Below are 18,130 nucleotides of genomic sequence, written 5' to 3'. Positions count from 1 at the left end.
CAAACAAAAAATTCCAATTATATCATCAGGTTTATCTTTAAACTTATAATTTTGACATGGAAATCTGGCATTTTACACTGGAATTTGAAAGAAAGTGGGCATTTAAGAGACAAAAGGAGAGTCACTACTGTGTTGCATTATGGGAACTGTAGTTTCTGATAATCTGGTTTAACCATTTCTTGTGAGTGTCCCAACTTAATGTTAGTGCTGGAGTATCCGTTTTAAAACACAATCATAATTCCAGTTATGTTTTTGCAAATGTTGTATATGATGTGTTTCACCCTTACCTAACCCAGTGTATTGGCTTGTGTTTTCCTCCAGAGTGTCTGACTTCCTTATGGGAGATGTAGAGAATGGATCAGTGTTGGGGCTCCCCCTGACTAAGAGAAGCAGGGTAAGAAAAGTCCAATATTTATTTTCCATTCTAACATCCATAACAATAAAACACATTATTTTAATCCTGTGCAAATTAGATATCAAATCAATCCCCTAATAGTTTCACTTGGAATCAAACTGAAAAGGCTGATATTGGTTTATTCATTATTTTTAAACACACATTCATCATTAGTTCATTCACTGTCCTGTTACCGCCAGGATAATGTCTACTGCCTGAGTTGTCAAGCAAAACATTCATATAAATCACTCAGGTTGACACACGTTCCTGAAAGGATCTCTGCAAATGATAAATTAATTCTACGTATTGTTGTTTTCCTGCTGCAGGTTTTATAAGCACTTTATCTAGAGGAAGTCTAGGTTCTGATAAGCTTTTGATGTTTGCATAACGTGTCGTTCTCTGAGTAGGAAATTCATTCATACCCTTGGTATTTTTATTCTTCTTTTTCATCTGTTGTTTTTTCAGTCTTCTGAGAATCTCTCTGTGGAATCTGGAGGATCCGGTCCCGAGAAAGATGATCCGCCAGGTAAGACAGATCTCTGTAACACACTGCTACTTTACTCTGGTGCTGCTCTTTGCAAGTGTGTGGGGTAACTAATCCTTCTAATTTATTGGGGGGAAACATCTGTCTTGAGCTGAGCTACTGTTGCTGCTTTTGGCCTTGTCTGTGTTGCTTCACGGCCATTAGAGCAGTGTCTGTCGGGTTAACCGTGGTTATGGCAAAGTCATGATGAGCAGTCAACCACTTATTAATACATCCAGCAGTCAGTCCTATGTCAGCATTACTTTCCTTCAAGTGGAATTAACCCATATCGCACTAAGGCAAGGTCACTGTGCGCTTTTCTCACTGACTCACTCAGTAACAGATGTTGTTGGCTCAGCACACATGCGACACATCCAGCAGTGGTGGGAGGCATGTTAGGTGGGGGCTGGTTGCCACCGGTCATTTGTAAGTCCAACTTTATCAATCTCCACCATGGGATTCCTGCCGTTGTCACAGGGCCGTGTCCGCCGGTTCGGCCCGAAGAGGTGGACGCCACGCTGCAGCGGCAGGACAACGGGGTGGAGTCGGCGCTGCTCTACGCCAAGGCCTGGTCCAAGTACACCAAAGAGCTGCTGGCATGGGTGGAAAAGCGTCTCAATATGGGTGAGTCAGGACACAGGTGGAGGCATAAATACAAGAGTATGACATGTAGGGAGGCAGCAGTGAAGTAAAGTAGCATTTATCAAGCTCGAGAACAAAAGTCAGATGCAAAGTGGAGCTCAACTAGCTTCAAGACTAGATGTGGTGTCATAGAATCATGCTACTATTCAGCCCTGGTAAACTCAGACTTAAAGGGTGGACAGATAACATTTTAGCTTTTCTTCCTGTGTTAAACAGTCGTCATCACTCTGCATGGTTATGGTCTGCCAGGTGATAATGCTATAAGAAAAACAAATCAACTGATAATTCAATTTAAACAGAATTTGAACATAAAAGTCACTAGAATAGCACTGAGGAGAGTGTTGCACATTCGTTGATATCAGTTCAAATATCAGTACTCTAAGTATGCCTGTTTTTTCTCATGAATGATGCCCATGGAAATAAATGGAAACGTCAAAAAAATGATCATAGCCAAAATGTAATGCGTTCTTCCCTGACCCGTACCACATCCTGCTAAATAACAGAGAGACAGACAAGCAAACACAGAGAGACATCAAGACACAACATGAAATCAGAATGGCACAATTAAACTCACTCTACATTCGGGCTCATCCACTTTTATCTAGAAAAACTCCATTGGGGATACTCCTTATTATCAAACTGGTGTTGTTTGAATGCTAATGTACTTTTTACAAGTTGTTTCATTAGCTGTTTAACCGATCATAAATTATTTATGTGTTCATACATTCAGTTGATCTTAAACATACAGAAGCTCCAGGAAGCGCAGGGTGGATAAAAATGTGTTTAACTCGTCTACATGTGTATGTACTAGACACATGCTCAGGTTAAATGTGACAATTAATTCGGGGCCAATTTCTGATACAATTTTACTCGATCACCTGAAGTAAACTTTAAAGAATGGGAGTCTTATCCAGACTCAAGGTTGCAGTGAGAGAGCTTTTGTTGGGTATGGAATGATACTCGGTCAACAGAGTGACAGAGCACTGAGTCGAGTGTTATCAGGCAAACAGACGGCGTGTTTGTTTAACACATACACTTTTACTAATGCTGTATGTCAATTTGTCTGATAACTCAAGGACAATATGTGATTCAATTAGATATTGCTTAAATGTTTTTCAGTCATTTATGTGTATTTATTTTAGATCTAACAGTGAATAGAAATAGCTCCTTCAGACAAAACAAATATTTGCACACACATAAATGACAATGTACAGTCCAGCAGGAAACTCTGTTTATGATGTTAAATTCAAGTAATTGTACGTATTTTTAGATATCGAGTGCGCGAAGAGTTACTCCAAAATGGCAGAGTCTGCCAAGACGCTTGCGAGTCAGCAGGTGAGTAGATCTACTGCTGATTTTTTTTTATATGCTCTTAAGGATCCGCCATAAGACTTTCTCCTCTTCATTTAAGGAATTCATGCCTTTCCGTGAGATCTACACGACTGCTTTCAAACATGACATTGAATACAGCCAGCTGGTGCTTCACACTGCAGCTGTGCTCCAGAGCAACAAATTCATGCAGGTAATCCAGCAAAGCGACTAATTCCCGATGCAAAACAGAAACGCGACTTTGCCTTGGCTTGTTTAATAGAAACTAGAAAACTTACTGTGTGTGTGTGTCTGTTTGGGGGTGTTATTTTGTTTCTTTCCAGCCTCTCCTGACCAGAAAGAATGAGCTGGACAAACTGCGAAAAGAGGTCAAGGATCAGTGGCAGAGAGAGCAAAAGAAGATGGTGAGTCAATTGTTACAGAGGTTGCATACTGACCTCACAATATATATAGAAATCAACTTGGTCTGAGATTGCCTAATGATATAATATTATCGAAAGCACCCATACTAGTGCCTTGTCTCCACCATGAAATATGCTTTCGTCTACGTTTGTTTTTTTGCACCTTAGTTCGCGAAAAAATGACTTACCTGATTTCCATGACATTTTGTTGAGGGGTGGTTCATGTACCAAGTGGGAACCCATAAAATGTTATGGCAGATTCAGATCAGAGGGTGGATCTAGGTCTTTTTTCAAATATTGTTAGATAGGGCTATTTTCAACATTTGCACTGATTTCTCAGAAATAAATTAATGTAGTTAATAACACTTTGTTACAATTGGTCTTGATTGGTCGATGGAAAATGAACTGTCTTGTAATATTATGAAAAAATATATTATTTATGTAATATTCTATAAATTACATTATATAATAATTATGTAAAGCCCTAACATCACAAGCCAAATGTTTGTTTGGTTATCATTGTTGGAGTTATAAACTTCGCCTACTTTTGGTTTGATCTGTTCTATGTTATGTGTTTTTAAATCAGATTGTCATTTCAGTGGAAGGAGGATAAGGGAGAAAATGTTGAAATTGTGCTGTTTATGAGGTAATATTGTTTATCTTTGTGTATTTACTTAATAATTGTACATCTCCAGCATGAGGCAGACAGTGCACTAAGGAAGGCCCGGCTGCTGCAGGTTCAGCGGCAGGAGGAATATGAGAAGGCCAAGGTGTCTACTAGCCGCCTGGAGGAGGAGCTGATCGGAGGAGGTGGAGGAGCAGCGGCAGTTAAACAGCTAGAGAAGAGGCGCAGGCTGGAAGAGGAAGCCCTGCAGAAGGTACACCAGCTCCTCTGTTGGGTTGATGGCTCGGCACAAAAGTGCACAAATGTGGCACACTTCATATGGTTTAATTTAGCCTTATTTGTATACAACAGCTTATGAATATGACCTCACTGGCCGTTGGCAGCTCTCAGTTAATCTTTTTTAAGTGCCAAAGATAAAATGAATTGTGGGAAGACAAATGTGAAAACAAAATTACCCCATGAGAATCTTTTCAGGCATGAATTCCAGAAAATAATATATGAGGTCCAGACTTTCTCCATAGCTCGCCTTTTTCATATGAATAATACAGTCTTTATCATCAAAATCCTTCTTACCTTTAATTTGACATCTTCGTCTGCATCATCTATGTGTGTGACACATCTTTTCCAACCTGAGATATTTTGTTATTGTTTTTGTGTCCTTTTCGTGTCTGAAACATAATCAACGTGCCCACTGGCTAGCGAGCATTATCTGTAGCCTCTGACTGAAACATTTGGGTTCTCACATACTGCCCATCTAGATAATTTCAGGAGATTATCTGGAGTTCAGTGCACGTCTGAAGGCACACACAGCAGTTGAATCCAAACTCATACTTGCCTGAAATCCGATGTACTTATCAACACTGATTCAGTACAGAGAGCAGAGAGCTGTAATGATTGATCATCCTTCTGTTGGGCAGGCGGAGGAGGCCAGGGAGCACTGCAAAGCTTGTCAGATCGATGTTGCAGTGAAGAGAGTGGATCTCGCCAAAACCAAGAGTTTGATCATCACTCAGCTCAGAGAGATGGTCTCTCAGTGCGACCTCACCCTCAAAGCTGTGAGTTTAGACTATAACAGAAACAAAACCACAATTTATTTCGGTGTCAGAAATGTGCAGAAGAATGATGATAATGTTTGTTTCCTTTTTTTCTTAGGTGACGGTCAATTGGTTCCAGCTCCAACAGGCTCAGGTTGTCTCTCTCCCCGTCAACCACCAGACTCTGTGTGAAAATGCCAAGCTGTACGAGCCCGGCCAGCGCTACATCGACTTTGTCAGGAGTCTGCCGACGGACGGGCCTCGTCTGGAGTCGCTCTCGCTTGATTCTCCTGTCACACTAAGCATAGGGTGAGACATCAAGATAGTGCTGTTATCACCCTCTGATCTGATCACACCCTCTGCACATGTCTTTTTATAGATGTACAGTTCACACACCCGAATGGAATATTCCCTTTTGAATTTAAAGGAAATCTGAGGCTAAATGTTCTGTTATCATTATTTGTTTACTCAGATTTTATCACTAACAGATAACGAGCTCTCGGAGGGGTTAACAGTCACACACAAAGTTCTCATGTATTTTATTTGAAATGTTAAGTCTTACCTTGTATTTAAAAAATATTTTATTTTAATACAGCATCAGAAGCTTAAATGTTGCGCCACAGGATTCTGTGGGAGGAAAGAACTTTTATTTATGGTAATCAGGTGGTTGTAGACCTCTGAAGTGGATGGAGCTTGTTTTGGAAACCATAAAACAATTGGCTAGGTCGGGGCTTCCTGCGGAAATGACTGTGGTCACGGGAGAGAGGAGCTGCGGCAGTGGGCTCACAGGCGGTTTCGCTGAACCTCTTTGAACGTTTTTAAATAGCTTTGGAAGTAGATGCACCTCGTCTCCATCTGAAAAGGAAAAAAACACAGATTGTTCTATATTTAGGAGTTGATTATTAGCACCAATCACTTAATTAAAGATAGTTTCCTTTTTAAGGGAGTTTTGTTGACACAGGTAACACACACATAGAGAGAGAGATGGAAATATTAGAATGCTTTGTTCTCACTTATTTTTTTCCCCTCAACTCTGATCCCGGCCTGATCAAAAGAATTCAACTTGGTTGAGAGGAAATGAAATGCAGACAAATGCTCATATGCATCCTCAACACCGGTCTTCAAAGGCTTAAATATAGGCCATTGACCTACATACTGTATATTGAGAATTAAAGTGGGATACTTTCATTAACAATTGTCGGCATGGTTCACCCATCTGAGTCAGTTAATCATTGTTACAATGTAATTAATTGCTGTCTGATGGGGAATTGGGGCTGATCTCATGATCATTCAGGTAACTTCTCATTACGGACTATTAACACATTAACTTGATAATTGGATCCAACGCTTTAAGAATTACAGTTATTGATTCGATTTAAACAAATATGAAACTCGTGGCACAAAAAAATCTTTAGATTGCATTTTCACAGTTTATCATGGACCAAAAACGAGACATTTTGATTTAATTAAATGAAAGGGCTTTGCAGGGTTTGTAGGGTTTGTAGGGTTGTCATAAACAATATGTCATAATTTTCCCTTCCCAGGATGCCTTTCAACAAGCGCTCGCTAAGTGGCTGCCACTCGTCCCACAGTAACCTGTCACAGGCGTCAGTGACCTCCGACATCCTGAGTGCTGAGGAGGTGGACAGTCCCATCAATGCCCAGCACGCCAAGATTGCAGAAAGGCGCTCCAACAATAGCACAGACATCCAAGGTGCCCAGGTTTAAAGTTAGCATATGAGCAGCTTCTTTTATATCAAATGTCTCATGATATCTTCACAAGTATTCCAGTTAGAGTGATACTCTTTGTGCAATCTAAAAAGAATAGAAATGTAAAAGTTCAATCATCCTAGTCTTTTAATAATCAACTGTGTTTTTATTGTATCCAGCACTTCGGATTCAGGCCCCATTTCGTCCCTGGGCCTCAGCCAGCCAGGGTGGAGGGATGTGCAGTGATTCAGAAAGTGCTGGAGGCAGCAGTGAGTCTCGGTCCATGGACTCGCCCACTGCAAGCCCAGGTAGGGCCACAAAGACACACACTTCATTTAACAACCATTACCTCCAAGTGGGCCTAAATTCATTTCTATTTGCTAGCTAAATTAAATTCCGCACACTGTACAAGTTTGAGCATGGTGTACTGTGGTTTAGCTCACTCTGGTCTGCACCCTGATGTGTGGGCGTTCTCAAAGAAAAGATAAAAACTAAAACAATATGTCTTCATAGTGTTTTTTTTAGATTGCTTTAATAGTCAGGTTGCTAATAAACCCATGAACAGCTTTCCCCACCAGATCACCACTTTCTTTTAGCACATCTGTCTGCATTAACTAAGCTGTAATAGGTTCCATCTACATCAAAAAGGTATCTGCTAATTAACATTATAATAAGTATCCAACAGCTTGATGTAATCATTTGAATTCTGCGTAAATCTTCGCATACTTTCATATTTGCATTTTCAAAAGCATTTCTTCCTGTGAGGCTATCATGTTTACTGCCAAATCAACCAGGTTTCCCCCACACCCATATTTAAATATCAGCTTGGTCTGTTTCATGTCATTGATAAAAAAGCAGCAGCAGGAGGTGCATTTCTCAGGACTGACTGTCTTAAACTCCCCTGGGGCCCGCACATTTTTTTTCCTATGAACTTGATGTTCATCCAACTTTGTTGGCATGTTATCTGGGAATCCAGGACCTTAGCAACCACTGACACTGGTGCCTCTTTGTTTAACATTATGCAACTGTATTAGTCGAATACGTACACACACACATAAAATAGCAGGTTTGGTGACCAGGTTTCTCTGTGTTTCCTCAGTTGCTGTGCAACTGCCTTAGGTTTATTATTATACGTGTCACAATGTAATGTGATTGTAAATCAGGACGTGTTAAACCAACAACAAGTGTTTGGTAGATAAAAACATTTATTAAAACTTGTGCCAGTTTATGTAAGAACTTAAGGTATGTGTCACCTATAGGTTAGTCAACTTTTAGCAAATGGTGGAGTGTGTGATGCTGACACCTCCACCCACCGACCCCCAGAATGTTAACGTTGCAGGAGTTTATCCCTCATAATGAGCCTCCTGATCAGCTCATCAATAACTCAAAAACCTTATTTAACTGAGGTCCATAGGAACCCATTAATCAGTCAATGGGTGTGCGAATCACCTGACAATCGGGGGTCAAAACCATGCAGGTGGACCACACCCTTTCACCTGGTGCATTGCACTGGAAGTTGTCTCAGTGCTTTACAATGTAAGTGGCACACAGGGAACAGACTAGGGAGGAACAGCTGTGGAGATGTGGACTTACTGGTGTGTGTTGCCTTACTGTTCAGGAGACTTCAAGAGGAGATTACCCAGAACTCCATCCACTGGCACCATGTCTTCTGCTGATGACCTGGATGAGAGAGAGCCTCCGTCGCCGTCTGATAACGGTGATACAGACTTAACACTGACAATGTTTTAACTTTTAATTAGTTCCTAAGGTTTCCTTCTATTTACTTCGCATATATATATATAACTTCCTTCAGTAATAGAACTGTAGTTACTCTGTTACTGTGTGTTATCTCTTTATTTCTGTATGCCCTATTCTCAAGTGCCTTCTTAAAATACATTAGTGAGAGGAAGATCATGGTTTTAAAGGCTGTTTCCCCTCTAACTCTGCAGGTTCAAGCGAGATGGTCATCGAGACAGCCAGCTCTCCAGGGCCCTTCAGAAACACCCAGATGTCCAAGGCATCTCAAACCCACAAGCTGAGGAAGCTCAGAGCGCCCTCCAAGTGTCGAGAGTGTGACGGCCTGGTGGTGTTTCATGGAGCAGAGTGCGAGGAGGTAACCTTGGTTTCTTTTTTTTCCTTTATTTTTCAGAATCAATTGAATTAAATTCCAACCCGTCCAAGATCCTCTGTTTGGACCTGTCAGAAAACGTGGTGAGCCCACAGCGAACAGGGTTGAACATTGCCAAAGTTTCACAACAGCTTCTTTATCAATCATGGCATGCAAGAAAAAAAAATCTAACTTAGACAGAAGAGAGAGAGACCACCTCAGCAAATAAAGGAGAAAGTTGAATATGGCCACAAGCTCTCCCCCGGGACCAAATCCACCAACTGGTCTCAGTTGGGGAACAGGCAATGGAAACCAAAGACCTTTTGTTTGTCTTCCGAGGAATCCCTTCCATCAACCCTGTACCCCCCAGCCCTGTTCATTTTAGATCCAGAGTATTTCCATATTTATAAGATACAATGAACAAGACAATAACAAAAGGGTCTACTGGAAAAAAATACTTTGAAAGATTTGGTTATGTAATTATGGGAAACACAGACGAGAAGCTGACATAAAAAAATAAGTTTGTAGTGTGTTGAAATCATTCCATGAAGTAATTCAAATGGTGGTTTACTTTGAACATATCTGTGTGTCCACATTTCAAACCAAGTACCCTCTGGATTTAATGGCTTGAGAGAGATAGAGACAGGGAGTCTATTGGTCCTCATCATAATGCAATTTCAACTTAACTTCAGAAGGGGATCATGGGATGTCCCAATAGTCCCAGTAATTGTGTCTTTTAGGATCACATGCTTAGATTGTTTTACTTGTTATAGGGGAAATGTAGCCTTTTTGTGTTACTGAGATACTTGTCAACTTGTGTGCAGTGTTCGCTGGCCTGTCACAAGAAGTGTCTGGAAACCTTGGCCATCCAGTGTGGCCACAAGAAGCTCCAGGGGAAGCTCCACCTCTTCGGCATCGACTTCACGCAGGCGGCTAAGAACAGCCGGGACTGCATCCCATTCATCATACAGAAGTGCACGTCAGAAATCGAGAATAGAGCGCTCAACATTAAGGTAATTTTATTTTATTATTTTGAACTCAACTTACTTTCAATTAACTGAATTAATTTAGTGCAAATACTTACTCATACCATTTGTTTTTTCATGACAATATTACTTTAAAAAAACAGTTGGCTCCATTTGAACAGAGGATGTTGCTTCTCCAAGTTTTTTATTTGGATTCACTTCAAAGACTTTGGTTACAGTGACTTAGAATATACAAATGTGACTATTAGGCTGCTGGTGTTGTCAGCATAAACTTTAACTGACTTTAATTATTCTAAAGTCTCAAATTGAACTTAATTTCTGAGAAACAATTATGATATATTCGTTACCCGGCTAGATATGGATGTTAGTAACAAAGTAATATTAATGACCATTTAAAAATGGAGAAAAAGGAAATGCTCTGAGTTAAAATATAATATAATTCAAGTCATTTATATTTCTTTGGAGTATCCTGTTAATATTCAGTAACTGTGATTACACAGTGTCACCAGGGTGAGCCAGAAAATTGCATAATCTTTCTTGTGCTAAATGCATTTTTGTTTTTGTGCCCTGAAGGGTATCTACCGGGTGAATGGTGCCAAGTCTCGGGTTGAAAAATTGTGCCAGGCATTTGAGAATGGAAAGGACCTGGTGGAGCTCTCCGAGCTTTATCCCCACGACATTAGCAACGTACTCAAACTCTACTTGAGACAGGTGGGCTGCTTACGAAACATTATCCTCAATATAAACCATATTGAGGGGTTTTACATTTACATTTATTGTCGCCCAAATAAGGAGACGAGCTGGTATAAAGTGAGTGCTGCAGAACACAGTCACTGCAGTTGTGTATATTTGTCTTTGTTTATTTTTTGCCCAGAACTTATTTCCCACTTCTCATCCCTGATTCTCCTGCTGTTTTTCTAATATATTTTGGTTGTTACTTTTTATTATTAACTTCCTTCTTTCATTTGTTTTACTTGCTCTTCTTGTAATCCATGCTTTCCGTGGCAGCTTCCAGAGCCGCTCATCCTGTTCCGCTTCTATAACGACTTTATCGGTCTGGCCAAGGAAAGCCAGAGTATCATAGTGGAGGAACTTGAGGCTCTGCGGCTCAGTCCCAACCCAGTGACCCCGGCACAGGTCAGCGTGGAGCTCAACCGGGTCCTCTTCAAGATCAAGGACCTGCTGAAGCAACTGCCGCCAACTCATTACAAGACATTGCAGTTCCTGATCGAGCATCTGCACAGGTAGGCCTCAGTCACATAATCCATAATCCCATTTCTGCTAAGTGCAAACAGTGAACATGTTAATTTAACAAAGAGGGATGTGATAAGCAGTTATTTAATTAACTTTCCTCTCCAGGGTGACAGAGTGGTCAGAGGAAAATAAGATGACAGCCAGCAACCTGGGTATCATCTTCGGCCCGACACTGATCAAGCCGAGGCAAGCGGACGCTGAAGTCTCCCTCTCCTCTCTGGTGGATTACCCCTATCAGGCTCTCATTGTGGAGCTGCTGATCAGACACTATGAGATGGTCTTTGACACCCTCCTCGGTCCCCTGAGCGGCACCTCGCCCACAGAGGTTGTTACCCACCCCCGCCATGACACCCAACTGAGCAGGCACTCCAAGTCGCTGGGAGACATTAAGGAGGTAATTAGCTTTAATGCAAAAAATTAGGATGGCATGTAATATTTTTTAATGTAAAAATCATACACAGTGTGTTCCTCCCTTTTTTTTCCTATCACAGCAATCCTCAAAGGTGTATAAGAGGCATTCCTCAGCTAATCCTTCTTCCCACTTACTGGTTGAGGTTCAGGAGATCACACCAAGCCTCGATGGAAGTGACTTTGAACCTGGTCAGTGTTACAAAGATAGATATTCCTTAAAGAGCAATATAATGAGGCCAATATTACTTCATAATTATTTTTTTTCGTAAAGCAATCTGCAGGATATTGTCTATGAAATCTACTTCAATTTACTTCCTATGTTAATGTATAAACTCTTTTTTATTTCTCTGTTTAAAGCGGATGAGGTGGATTCAGAGACCTTCAATGGGGTCCCTGAGGTCCCAAAACCTGGAGAGAGAGGTCTCTGTCGCCCCCAGCCTATCACTGTCGCCAGGGTCCAGCTGCGACACCCTCGCAACAAACTCTCCTCCCGGCCGGTCAGCATGCCGGTAGAACGGATTCTCAGCCGAGGCCGAGTCGACGAGAACAACACTCGGAACAGCGCCGACCAAGAGGTCAGGAAAGGCAGCAGTTTTGACGAGTCCATTGAAGAAGTGGATGAAACCGAAAATGCAAAACTGCGTGTGGCCACACATTACCGGAGTAAATTTATTGACACCCAGACATTACGCAGAACTTGGGACAAACAGTACAAACAGGATGCTGTTTCTCGGACTGTCAGAATCGTGGCCAGTTCGTCCACAGAGAGCACTTCAGAAGATATCAGCAACTTTTCAGCTTCTGTGCCATCAACCCTCTCCCTGGGAACTTCTGGGAGCACTATCAGCACCCTGTTCCCCAATAGACCTTACACAGTCGCAGTGCGACCCAGCAGGACTTTAAGAAGAGAGGACAATGTAACCAAGTACAGCCCCATTGCAACAGCTTTCAGAGCTCCCAGGACTCTCCAGCCTCCCCCAGGAACCTTCTACAAGCCCCCATCGGGGAACAAAGCTAAAGCACTGCCGAATTGTTCATCAGCCAACAGCGCAGAGGAAGAAGATGATGAGGAGGAGGACGAGGAGGAGGAAGAGGATGACGATGATGAGGAGCTTGGGATTGAGATAGAAGTGTCTGTGGATGAGCCTCTTGAGGAGGACATTGAGGCCGAGCAGGCGGCCATGTCTCAGTCTCCCAGCTCTAGCCCAGAGGAACTGGGCCAAAACCAGGGCAAACCTGTTTACCAGAGACTACGGCCACGACGCCTCCAGGAGGTCGAGCATCGAGAGGCTCATTTTGTCTGAGAGAAGGTGCTCGATTGTGAACAGTGTGTGTCATATTCTTTTGGAGAAAGAATAAGAAAAATCTCTGCAAAGACAATTTCCAAGTGTACTAAGACTGCGGGCAACGTGTGGAGAATTAAATTTACCCATTGGTCCTCAGACGACAAACAGGATGCACTTAAGATGCTGTATATTTTTAATAAGATTCACCAATATTTCATATACCAATCACTTGCTCTGTACACTCTGGCACTTGGTCAGAATATTTATATATATTTTTTAAACTGTGCAATTACATTTTATTTGACCATTTTGTATAAAGTTCTTACACGCTCCCTATCTCTGTATGTTTATAGACCAAAAACACTTTTTGATTTATTACTATATTGCGAAAGAAGTTTGGTGCACTGACCTGACATCAAAACTTTTCAACATGTTTCTATCCTCTGTGAGTCAGAATATTTTAAAGCGTTACATTTAGGGTATAATTAATTATGCTAATGACTTTGCAACACTGTGTGATGACCCCTTTGCTCTACTGAATATCTGTATTGACATTTGCTAAGAAGCACCAGTTGGAAAAGGGGTTGCATCCATTTTATACTGCTAGACTTGTATGGTATCAACTCTAATTGTCCTGCAAAGCATTTAGAAATGCCTAGGCATTATCTTGCCTTTTTTGAAATATAACATCTACATTTTTTAATAGCCAAAGTTTTTTTAATTTTTTCTATTTTTAAACTGAAGTAGTTTTATCAGTCAGCTAAATCGTACAGGTTCTGTAAATGCATCATTTATTTAAATGTTATCTGTTTTTCATGGTAATGTACAAGGTTGACAGAATGTTTAAAAGGTCAATGTAAAAAAGGAAAAAAAAAGCAGGTACATGAAAGCAAACACCCTTTTGTAACTTATTAAAATATATCTGACAACTTCCAACTGGGATGGTTTGTATCTACCTATCTATCTGTCTGGATGTCTGTCTGTCTGTGGAACACATGAACAGTTCTTTTAACCGACCTCACACTTCGCATGTCTATTGTAAATTGCTGGATAAAGTGCAGTGCCGAGTTTGATTCTGTTTGGACATGCGATATGTTCACTAATAATACAATTTAAATAAACAGGCGACCAGCGCTCCTTAGCAGTCAGTGGGGGCGGGGGCAGTGCACCTTCAGTCTTTTACGTCCTCAGATAAACTACAGCAGTGGTTGGAAAATGGCAGCCTGCAGCCAATAATCTGTCTCACCAGATCATTTTGAGGATCTGATTATTTTATTTCACCATATCTGACTGACGCCAGTAGTCACTGACACTGGTCTCCACCATTATAACAACATTGACAGAATCACTTCCTGTTTGTCAAATTATCTTTAGAGTTACAGCCCAGAGTTTGTTTGTTTGCCGCAACGCTTTATATTTATATAGCTGTATTACAGGGCTTTCATTATGAAGAGCTGTGAAGTTGGCTCTAAAGATTCTATCAACAAACCCTTGAAATAACTGACATGCAATGTATGGAAGTCAAATAAATCATTCAAACTTATATATATATATACATACATAAGTCACACACAAACAGTTATAAGGCTATTTCAATGCTATTTATTGCATACAAACCTGGTAGGATGAAAAGAAAGTTTTCTAACTTCACTCTGTATCATAGAGTGTTTGCAAGAAAACTGCACACAACGTCACAGACACCAAACAAGTGACAGTATATTGTAGAGTAGAACTGTTTGAGGAAGACTCACTAACGACAAGGAATAATTCTGGAGTAGCTCCAGAGCATTGACCTGTTAAGAGTGGGCCCTGTACTAGCATTTTAAAACATTGAAAAAAACTTTATTTATAATAATACTAAACATTTCCATGATAACCAGTGTTTATGCAGTGTTGAGCATGTGAACAGATCATGAAAACAGAAGAATTCCTCTGTAACAATGAGGAGATTATAACAGTGGCAGGATTACGCAGTATAATGAGGGCCAGGTGGTTAGGTCAGGTAGGCATTTACAAATGGATGAGAGGCGTTTTCAGTCTCCCAGCACTGAAAGAAGATTAAATCAATCTGCTTAACTATTCACGAGGTCTGGAAACAAGCTGTGTGTGCAACCTCAAGGAGCAACTCAGTAGAGTATGTGGTGTTATGCTTTATTTACTGGATCTCTGTCTGCAGTGCAAGTGTTCTTCTGAGGTAAGTGATATGATATGCCTTATGCTTTTAGAATAAAGTCGCAGTATGGTATTAGCAATGTAGCCAAACAGATTAAACAACACCTGCGACTGACCTAGATTAAAGCTTGCTGTGTTATATGCACCAGGAATGTGGAATATTCAATGTGTTCAGACAGTGACAATGTCCATTAACACTAACCAGAGTCTGTTTGTATACTGCGGAACGTTCTGTTATTGTTATGGTAACCATGTGAAATGTGAAGCTTAACAGCCTCATTATAGAGCTATTTTTTATATGGAGTATACTCTTTGGATGAATGTGTGACAGCACAGTTTATTAAGACAAATTAAAAAAAATTAAATAATTACCCTAGTTGCATTTCATTTTGTAATATAGTACATACGTTGGCTTCATATAGATCATGGTAAAATAGTAGGCTTGTTAAATGCAGGTTTGTTGGCTGGTGCCAGCCCCTACGGGGCTGAAACGGAGGAACCATGGGGGCAGGGGGACAGGTCAGACTCCTGCTGTGGAAGAACTGGACCATCCGCAGGAGGCAGAGGGTAAAATCATTTATCAACTACACACTGGATTTATCCCCTATCAGCATCTCAGTTAGTTACAATTCCTACAGATAAAAAAACAACGAATCCTCACATTTACATTAGGGTTCTCCGGAGTCTGTACAACATATTACCGAACAGAAGAAGTAACATGATTTTTAAAGCATCATCAGTGATTCCAAGTTTGCAGAATTTGCAAAGTTGATATTTGATTATTAAAAATATGACAGTCAAATTTCTGATTTCAAAAAAATATCTTACAAGCCTCTAGCATGTTTTAGGAAAATGTATCAGGGGAGTCAGTCATGACTCCAATTAATATACACGTCTGTGTCTGATTATATTTGTCTATTACTCAATATAGTGTATTCATCATATAAGTTAGTAAACCATTACAACAGTTTGTGATACTTTCTCAGTATAATATTTTATGGACCTTTTGATTTTTATACACATTGGTTAATATGTGTTGACACGTTAATTAAATGACTTACTCACTTCTGCCAAAGTCCATATAGTTAATTTTATAAAATGAATGTGCTGCTGCTCAACCAGGTGCGATTCTTCATGGAGATCATGTGGCCTGTAATGCTGTTCATGGGACTGGTGTGGCTAAGGAGGGTGAATCCACTTTACCGTCAACATGAATGTAAGTGGACAGTTCTGTCCACAAGAGTAAATCCTCTGTGGTCCATATATCATCATATTGATTGTGACTTATGCAAAGCACTGAAAGCCAACAAGCGTGTCCTCTCCCCTCAGGCCACTTTCCCAACAAGGCCATGCCCTCCGCGGGGGTCCTGCCCTGGATCCAGGGAATCTTCTGCAATGCTAACAACCCTTGTTTCCAGTACCCCACCCGTGGTGAATCTCCTGGTCTGGTGTCCAACTACAACAACTCCATGTGAGCATCACACTGGGCTTATACAGGGAAGTGAATTTAAGCCAGAGATGATGAATTCCTTATGAAACATTGATCTGGGATGAAAAGGTAGACTTATGTAATGGACTCAAAGAGAATTTTTTCAAATGTCTCTGGATTATGCCTCACTTGTTCTTAAGCCTCAGTCTATGTGTGCACACACTCAGAAATGAATGCAATTGCCAGAAGTGTATGTGTGTGTGTGTGTGTGTGTGTGTGTGTGTGTTGTTAAACAGAACTAAATGTGTGTGATCTGTTAATAACCTTCACTCTTGCAGATTGGCTCGCTTCTACTCAGATGCCCAGGAGCTTCTTGTCAGCGATCCACAGTTCCTGAAGCTCGGGCGCCTCTGGAGGGAACTGAATACCATGAGTAACTTCATGGATACTCTGCGCTCACATCCTGAACAGATCTCAGGTCAGAGCTCTGGGCTTTTGTCAACATGCTGCCAACCATACAGCTTGACCACATATTCCAGGTCACTTGCGCAGCTCGAGGGGAAAAGTTTGGTTTCTGAATGTATTGTGGTTGTATTTTATTCAGATAAACCTAAATAACACACTTTTGCAGGCGAATGCACATTAGAGTAATTACTTTTTGTAAAAAACGGCTGCACATTTAGTAGAAAGTGGATGCACGAGCAGCAAGGAAACAAACTGAGCAAAAAGCTACACTTTTGGTTTCGAACGCGTGCTAATAGAGGAAAGCTTGGAACTGTCATCTGGAGAACCATGTCAGTCTACATCACACCTCACACCTTTCCCCCGTCAGTCCGTGTGCCTGTGCAGTGTAACAGGATTACATCACATGGACTTAAGAAAGGCCCGTAACATAAGCTGATTACTTCAGCCACCAGTGTGCTGTTTGTTTGGTGGGAGAGCAAATTCACGTGCGCCTAGTTCACATTTCCCCCTCCCCCATGACAGAACATACAGAAGAGACTACACCATGCTTACAACCCTCTGTCCAAGTGTACTTATGCCATAATACATGCATGACCCATACATGTAGTGACAGGCGCCTTAGCTTAATAGCAATTGGAGCAAGAGCATTTTCCTAATTCAATTAGTGGGATCGCAGTTGAGTTTTTTATCTTTTTTTGTTTTATTTTTATTTAATATTTTGACTGATCCTGTTTCATCCGTTGACTACAGCCAAACTACAGCAAAATTTGACATTACAGCAATCCTTAAAACAGTGAGAAATAAATTCACAGCTGATAACCCTGTTAAGCAGACAGCGCAGATTTTGTAAGGGTCACAGTATATTAGGGTAGAACAGAAAATAAATGATTTTATTTTTTATTTACAAGAGTCATATATATATATACTTGTGCTCATCTTTGCTTGATTCACAGGTCTGGTAAAACTGCTATTACAAAGTTTGAAATCAAATCATCATCACGCATAAGTGCCCTGACAATCAATGCTGACAATGACAGTACCATAAGTTAATGACTTTGTTTATCGACTTAATCGAGAAAAATACAACAATTCCTAATAAAATATTTCAAAATGGAGCTGTGCATTGAAATAGTCACTGATTTGAGATCAGGAAGGTTAAATGGTTGAAAAATATTCACAAGGCAATCAGTTGCATAACCAGGTTTAATTATTCAATTCATGTGATGTGCTGGGACTTTGTCCATAGGAATAGTTTATCGTTGTTTGAAGATAAAACACGCTACCATTTCATGTTGCAGAATATTTCTATGAATATGATTTCAGGTTCTAAGAATTATTTCCTGTCCTGCTCCACCCAATTAT

General features: G+C 40.7%; 2 protein-coding genes across 6 annotated transcripts in view; both read left to right on the top strand.

The window, feature by feature from the left end:
• arhgap29a (Rho GTPase activating protein 29a) overlaps window positions 1–13,638 on the top strand; it is a 32,738-nt gene extending 19,100 nt beyond the window's left edge. For all 5 annotated transcript variants that reach the window (XM_053412116.1, XM_053412117.1, XM_053412118.1 and 2 more), the window contains 19 exons: window positions 322–394; window positions 860–920; window positions 1,395–1,541; window positions 2,830–2,894; window positions 2,971–3,081; window positions 3,212–3,292; window positions 3,985–4,167; window positions 4,832–4,969; window positions 5,067–5,257; window positions 6,493–6,662; window positions 6,838–6,966; window positions 8,277–8,375; window positions 8,608–8,771; window positions 9,590–9,778; window positions 10,325–10,462; window positions 10,760–10,995; window positions 11,111–11,399; window positions 11,497–11,605; window positions 11,774–13,638. In XM_053412116.1, coding sequence (XP_053268091.1) covers window positions 322–394; window positions 860–920; window positions 1,395–1,541; window positions 2,830–2,894; window positions 2,971–3,081; window positions 3,212–3,292; window positions 3,985–4,167; window positions 4,832–4,969; window positions 5,067–5,257; window positions 6,493–6,662; window positions 6,838–6,966; window positions 8,277–8,375; window positions 8,608–8,771; window positions 9,590–9,778; window positions 10,325–10,462; window positions 10,760–10,995; window positions 11,111–11,399; window positions 11,497–11,605; window positions 11,774–12,720 — 3,520 coding nt within the window. In that variant the 3' untranslated portion in view covers window positions 12,721–13,638. The remainder of the gene's footprint in view (window positions 1–321; window positions 395–859; window positions 921–1,394; window positions 1,542–2,829; window positions 2,895–2,970; window positions 3,082–3,211; window positions 3,293–3,984; window positions 4,168–4,831; window positions 4,970–5,066; window positions 5,258–6,492; window positions 6,663–6,837; window positions 6,967–8,276; window positions 8,376–8,607; window positions 8,772–9,589; window positions 9,779–10,324; window positions 10,463–10,759; window positions 10,996–11,110; window positions 11,400–11,496; window positions 11,606–11,773) is intronic.
• A 1,134-nt stretch (window positions 13,639–14,772) lies between these two features.
• Window positions 14,773–18,130, top strand: part of LOC128425502 (retinal-specific phospholipid-transporting ATPase ABCA4) — a 32,700-nt gene continuing 29,342 nt past the window's right edge. The window contains exons 1-5 of the mRNA XM_053412115.1: window positions 14,773–14,896; window positions 15,330–15,441; window positions 15,997–16,090; window positions 16,204–16,345; window positions 16,642–16,781. Of these exons, the coding sequence (XP_053268090.1) occupies window positions 15,376–15,441; window positions 15,997–16,090; window positions 16,204–16,345; window positions 16,642–16,781 (442 nt within the window). The 5' untranslated portion in view covers window positions 14,773–14,896; window positions 15,330–15,375. The remainder of the gene's footprint in view (window positions 14,897–15,329; window positions 15,442–15,996; window positions 16,091–16,203; window positions 16,346–16,641; window positions 16,782–18,130) is intronic.

The sequence above is a fragment of the Pleuronectes platessa genome, chromosome 20, assembly GCF_947347685.1.
Source record: "Pleuronectes platessa chromosome 20, fPlePla1.1, whole genome shotgun sequence".
Classification (NCBI taxonomy): domain Eukaryota; kingdom Metazoa; phylum Chordata; class Actinopteri; order Pleuronectiformes; family Pleuronectidae; genus Pleuronectes; species Pleuronectes platessa.
The sequence above is the reverse complement of the archived record's forward strand: the minus strand, read 5'-3'. Positions and strand labels throughout refer to the sequence as shown.